Consider the following 7,148-nt stretch of genomic DNA (forward strand, 5'->3'; position numbering starts at 1 on the left):
GTCTATGCTCTCGGATTTGACCGGATTTATTCGTGGCAGCAGTTGAGAGTGACGAATTATGCAACTGTGAGAGATGAACACGTGTATGGTTTAGTCTCCTTATCCCAAAATGTTGTTAAAAAAAATGGGAAAAGTGGTAATTTTTATGAAATTTTCCCTAAATTGAACCACCATCAATTTCTCATCTTCCACATTTGACTTCTGCCCATTATCTTGCACTGCTATATGCATACTTAATTACAATCTTAAAAATGGCAGTACCAATTAGACTAGCAACATCATCTTCGTCTATCACTCTACTCGCTTCAACTTCAACTTCTTCCACCATTTTCACCAAATTTAAATCAATATCCCATTTGGGCTCTTCATTCTCAGTAACTGATACTACTACTAATTTTTCTAAAAATTCGTTATTATTTCGTTATCCAAATGGTAAACGTATGGTTCATGTACTTGCTAAGGCTACTCTTGGACTCACTTATCCCGCAGTAATTGAATCCCCCAAGGTCCCATTCTTGACTCTGATTGGTATCTTGAATTTTGTTAATCAATGCCTGTAAGGTGTTTGATGAAATGCCTGTTAGATTTGTTGATGAAATGCATGTAAGGTTAAATTTTGAGAACTTTGTAGCATCATCTTAAATTTTTTCTCCTGATATACATATGTCTACAAGTCTTATTCTCTAATGTGTATTTATTTACCCAAGTATGTGTTTGTAAGCTATAGGTTTAGGTGCTATCCAGAATGTTTCACGTTAATAGTTTGGCGATAACATTAAACGCAATTTAGTGTAGAATAAAATGTGATGTTAAAGATACTAATTGTACAAGTTTTATGTGTAATTATCTGTGGGCACTAATGTTTGGTCTAAAATTGTAATTCTTTTTGGTGTTCCAATCGCCCCATTACGATCCACTTACAACCCAATTCTTTGTAATTACATAAAGACTGAATCTTTGTTGTTTTGAAACATGAAAGATCTCTTTTACTGCAAAAGACACCGATTTGGTTGAATGGAAAGGAGATATTTTAGCAGTTGGTGTTACAGAGAAAGACATGATAAAAGATGAAAACTCAATATTTCAAAATATTGTCTTGAAGAAATTAGATTCCCGATTAAACGGGTTATTATCTGAAGTATCAAAAGAAGAAGATTTCACTGGTAAGGCCGGACAATCAACTGTTCTTAGGCTTTCTGGCCTTGGAACCAAACGGGTCTGTTTAATTGGGCTCGGAAAAGGTCCAAACGGGTCATCTACTTCTGCTTATAAGAGTCTTGGTGAGTCTGTTGCCTTAGCTGCTAAGGCTTCTCAGGCGAACAATGTTGCCATTGCACTTGCATCTTCGGAAGACTTAACTCCCGGATTAAAGCTGACCACTGCTTCAGCAATTGCATCAGGTATGTTTCGTTATATATTCAATTGAAGTTGTGTGTGTATCTTGAGCTGACGATATGGGCCTTAACTTGATGTGATATGGGCCTTAACTTGATGTGGTGCTGGTAGGGGTAGCAAAATGAGTGGGTCATCTCATCTAGCTTGGTTAACAGGTCAAAAACAAGTATGATTACAGAGAATCTTATGACACTAATGGTTTAATTACAAAATAGAGCTATGTGTATGTTGCATGCGTTAAAATTACTTTCAGAGACTTTATTTATGTTCTATACCTTTGACTATTTTCTAGGATTTTTGTTTTTCAAAAAAGGTATATGACTTAAATAAAACATAACCAAAACCGATCAGTTCATTAGTAATTGGGTCAAATTTGCCACCTATGAGTGCTAGCAAACCTTCAACTATGGAAAGTTTGAATCATCTGTTCTCAGTGGCGGATCCAGAAATTTATAAAGACGGGGGCGAAAAAAACTGCAATATATACATAACTGCAATATATACATATCCATATTGGAAAAACTGCAAAATTTTTGGTCCATCATACGAATCCCCAATCCCACAGAAGATCATACATTTGAACAACATTAATAGGTGTCGAAGAAGACGTTTCTTTTCTTTTAAGAAATTTTTTCATATCTATCAATTAACAACACATTATCAACAAACGGTTACAAAGACATAAATTCGTATAACATAATGTCTAGAACAGTTAGATTAAACACATATCTTAATGGCTATTAAACAAATTCTACAGTACAAAGCCTTTTTAAATATATAAACAATTGTTTACAAATTACAAGTATCAAGCAATATAGTCACTTAAAAGACTATCTTAATGGCTAAATGTTTTTTATTGACACAATTAGAAAATTGTTATGTCAATCACCCAATGGTTTCAAATTGAGATTGTATAAGCCTATCAATTTAACTAAATAGTCATCAACTAACAGAGTGTTAGAAAATCGTTGACGGAAATAATAGTTACGGCAATTAAAAATAGATACCTGATGTCGTGGTGTTGATGTTTAATGGCGATTCAATCGCTTTGGACCAATAATACGGTAGAGGACAATATGACAAATCTAAAGAAGTAAGGCCCATTTTGAGCTGGGGGCAAATCGTCTATTTTTGGGCTTATATTATAAAATTAATAATAAATTGATAGTTGGGCTTGAATTTGGACCGGGGTCATCTGACCCCATTTGCATTACTCTGGCACCGCCCGTGTCTGTTCTTGATTGTGGTAGGTGCGTTGTTGGGGACGTACGAAGATAATAGATTTAAGTCAGAGTCAAAGAAGCTAGCTCTCAAGTCCGTTGACTTTCTTGGACTCGGAGCGGGACCCGAGTTAGAAAAGAAACTCAAGTTCACAGAAGATGTATGTGCAGGCGTAATTCTTGGAAAAGAACTTGTTAATGCACCTCCTAATGTACTTACTCCTGGTTAGTTATTCTGTTATACATGCTACCACTTTTTAACCTAATAATATTCCATTATTTTGTCATATTTGTTATACCTGGCAAACGGGTCGAGATGGGTTGGGTTCGGTCAAGGATCCGTGTATAACCGATTTTGACCAAGTCGGTTGGGTTGGGCTAGTAAAATTGTTCTTTTTTTTATTTTTTGATGTATCACTTCCGAACACGCGCCCCGAAAACTCCTGCATTTTATATATCATTCTTAATCCCAAGTATAACCGATTTTGACGAAGTTTGACTGAGTTTGATCGTGTTTGACCCAAGTTTGACCGAGTTTTGTGGAAATTTTCCTGCTTTTTAATGACATATCTTCATCTTCATTCTTAAATCTTAATAAGTTTCATGTGTTTGACTGAGTTTGAGTGCTTTTTATGGTGTAGAGGTATTAGCGGAAGAGGCTTTAAATATTGCTTCGAAATATAGTGATGTTTTTACAGCAACAATTTTAGACACAGAGCAATGTAAAGAACTGAAAATGGGTTCGTATCTTGGTGTTGCTGCTGCTTCTACAAACCCTCCAAAGTTTATCCATTTATGTTATAAACCGCCAGCTGGATCTATCAAAACCAAGCTGGCACTTGTGGGGAAGGGGTTGACTTTTGACAGGTAATTACTCGTAATTAAGAAAACGTGGGTACTGTATTTATTGGGTAACCTAAAAATTTAGGCCAGATAAAAACATCAAACTTAAAAAAATGCTGACTTTTAGAGGTTTCGATTCAAGTTATTTGACCTGCTTACCCGGTCAAAAATCATGACTTGGGACTTGTCCTTGACCGGGTTGCAGAACTCGGAAAAACTCGCCGAGTACTCGGTTAAAAGTTCGGGCCGACTACTCGGTTAAAACTCGGTCAACCTTCAGTCAACGGGGATTACTCGGCCAAAACTCGGAATTACTTGGAAAGTCTGTCAAAACTTGGTAAAAACTGGTCAAAGTCAAACTTGGTCAACCAATCAAAAGTCCCAACTGAATACTCCCCATGTAGTGAAATCTCGGTGGAAGTCAAACTTGGTCAACCGAAGAATTGTAAGTCCCAACCGAATACTCCCCAAGTAGCGAAAACTAGGTCAAAGTCAAACTTGGTCAACATGAGTATTCCCGAGTTGCTGATTACTCCCTAAAAAGTCTCAACCGAATACTCCCCAAGTAGCAATTTTTGCAATCTTGGTCACTCCAATTTTGACATGGTGCCACACCAGAAAGCCGGTTATGTTATGTTACCTTGTTATGTAGTTCACCCTTTTGGTAACTATGCATGTTGGTTTACTCGTTGTTAATGGTTGTTATCTATTAAAATCATATATGATCAGTTTCCCTCATTTGCTACTCGTGTATTTAAAAAGGTTATTTTAATGGTATTTTTTACCTTATGTAGTGGCGGTTACAATATTAAGACGGGGCCTGGTTGTTTAATAGAGCTAATGAAGTTTGACATGGGTGGCTCTGCAGCAGTTTTAGGTGCTGCAAAATCTCTTGGTCAAATTAAACCGACTGGAGTAGAGGTTAGACCGTTTGACTTTGTTAAAGCTAAGAAAATATTCCTGAAAATTGCCAAACCAAATTAACAACAAATTTGACTTTTAAAAGCTATTTTTGCTTTTGAATTTCCTATTTCTTGACTACCAAAACAAACCAATGATAAGTTTTCGACATCCATATTCAATTGTTTGTACATATACATATACACATACACGCATACATATACATAACTGCTAGGAATCTAGGATTTTAGATTTTTAGTATGAATATCTACAAGTTCTTAAAGAAGCTTTACTATTTCTACCCTGTGATATATAGTTGTGACTTAGGATATTGAAATTGCAGGTACATTTTATTGTGGCTGCTTGTGAAAACATGATAAGCGGAACAGCTATGAGGCCTGGAGACATATTAACAGCCTCAAATGGGAAGACAATCGAGGTACGTTGTTTAGTTATTTCTAAAGAAAGTAAGACGGTATATTGTCTATCTAAGAATTTGCAATGATATACAGTAAGAATTAAAAGCTACGGAAGAATAAAAATAAAAAATCTAGAAATGCCCAATGATAAAAACAATTTTTTTTCCCTGAATTTATCTATTTAAACCTTGTTTGGTTACCTACATATATTCAATATATCTAATGTGTTCTGAATGCGTTCATTTTTTTAGGTTAACAACACTGATGCAGAAGGTAGACTTACACTAGCTGATGCTTTAGTGTATGCTTGTAACCAAGGTGTAGATAAGGTATATTAGTTTATGCATGAAAAAATTGATTACCTTATGTTCGTTTTTTTCTCTTTGATTTGACATGTCCTAAAATCGTCATTTAGATCACCTGTCGGGTTATTTCCCGTCGAAATATTGTTCGATAACTCGTCTCACGCCATATTTGATATTTTCTGCAGATAGTTGATTTGGCAACATTGACCGGGGCTTGTATAGTTGCTCTTGGTCCTTCAATTGCAGGTGACACTTTTAAAGATGTTAATATAGCAAAATGCCACTATCTTTTTTTTTTTTTTTTTTTCTTTTCCTTTTTTGTGGTAAAAAAGATAGTTGCTTTCATAAATGTGGACTTTTTTTACAGGCATCTTTACACCGAGCGATAACCTAGCGAAAGAGGTGGTTGCCGCCTCCGAAGTGGCCGGGGAAAAACTATGGAGATTGCCAATGGAGGAAAGTTATTGGGATTCAATGAAATCGGGGGTTGCTGATATGGTTAACACTGGCGGTCGCCAGGGTGGTTCTATTACCGCCGCACTTTTCTTGAAGCAGGTATTCAGTTCAAGATTATTTTCTTCCCATTTTACCCCTCTACATAGAAAAAATTTACTATTTTTGTTGCCTTTTGGCTTCAAGATTGTATGATAAGGTGAAACTAGTGGGTTAAACAGGATTCTCAACTTAAAACTTATTTCAATAATAAAGCATGAGTTAGTAATAGTAATAGTAATAGTAATAGTAATAGTAATAGTAATAGTAATAGTAATAGTAATAGTAATAGTAATAGTAATAGTAATAGTAATAGTAATAGTAATAGTAATAGTAATAGTAATAGTAATAGTAATAGTAATAGTAATAGTAATAGTAATAGTAATAGTAATAGTAAAATGATTTAGGAGGGTCTAAGCATTCAATCCATTTGTTCCACCTAATCTGTTAGTTCATGTTTTCGTTTGACTTTTTTGGCTTGTTAGAGATAAACATGTTGTGCAACTATGATCTTAGAAACAAACCTATACTCGATATAATGCACGGAATTCACTAAAACCAGTTATTAATCGAATAAACTTATACCTTCGGGATCGAATAATCAAACCTATTCAACTATGAATGGATTAGAACGATCCGTAGAGTTGTTATTCGTATTGGGATGTTAGAAAACGATTAGGAGACTTCTAAGTGCGGCTATGGTTGATATGAATGTGTAACATGTATATGAAACCTGGAACTCTTATTTATATACTGTTAACTCTTTTTCGTGCGGAAGTCTCTGACTTTCGTGTGAAAGAGTCTGTTATTCGTACGCAATAACGCAAGTCTTTGACTTTCGTGGGAATGACCATTTAGTTTAACTTTAACGATTTCGTTACCTAAATAATCAACGATTATATCAACATGTATTAAACATACTCATTTAATTAAAATAAATAAAATATCCAAAAGTCCGATGTTCGATTTACAATAAAGTTCAAAACTAAATGACTGAAATAAACAATACATACTCGATATGAACTAGGGACATACCTTATGCACTAACAAAACATATAACTGAATTGACCAAATTATGATTGAACGGGTTGAAAATACGGGTTGAAAATACGGTTCCTGTCATTAATCTATCTTTTTTCTATTTTTAATGGCAGTTTGTCGATGAAAAAGTCGAATGGTTGCATATTGACATGGCGGGTCCCGTTTGGAATGACAAGAAGAAAGCCGCAACTGGGTTTGCAGTTCCTACTTTGGTCGAATGGGTTATGGCTAACTCATCGTCTTGAGCATCAGAAAGAAGTTTATTGCTTTGATGAAAGGAGTTTTAGATTTTTTAATACGATTTAAATTACGGGTACAATTTGGTTTTGTTTGTGATAAAGGAAGATGAGTATAAATTATTATTTTTAGCATCCATATTTATACAGAGGGGCTCCATGGTTTTCATTTCTGAATTATTTGAATTATTGATTATTGATTCTTAAGATGTGAATTTGATCCATCCAAAACAAATATTGATTATAAAAGGAACCAAATCAAAAATACGATGGCAAAAAAACCCATACCTGATGGGG

At 34.9% G+C, this 7,148-nt stretch overlaps 1 protein-coding gene across 1 annotated transcript; it reads left to right on the forward strand.

The window, feature by feature from the left end:
• Window positions 1-208: 208 nt before the first annotated feature.
• LOC139898328 (leucine aminopeptidase 1-like) lies at window positions 209-6,929 on the forward strand. The gene is made up of 10 exons (XM_071881052.1): window positions 209-506; window positions 980-1,400; window positions 2,646-2,840; window positions 3,257-3,482; window positions 4,253-4,379; window positions 4,702-4,797; window positions 5,029-5,106; window positions 5,268-5,328; window positions 5,450-5,637; window positions 6,729-6,929. The coding sequence occupies exons 1-10, from the start codon at window positions 252-254 to the stop codon at window positions 6,858-6,860; spliced, it is 1,779 nt and encodes a 592-aa protein (XP_071737153.1). The 5' UTR covers window positions 209-251; the 3' UTR covers window positions 6,861-6,929.
• Window positions 6,930-7,148: the final 219 nt, after the last annotated feature.

The sequence above is a fragment of the Rutidosis leptorrhynchoides genome, chromosome 3 (assembly GCF_046630445.1).
Source record: "Rutidosis leptorrhynchoides isolate AG116_Rl617_1_P2 chromosome 3, CSIRO_AGI_Rlap_v1, whole genome shotgun sequence".
NCBI lineage: Eukaryota > Viridiplantae > Streptophyta > Magnoliopsida > Asterales > Asteraceae > Rutidosis > Rutidosis leptorrhynchoides.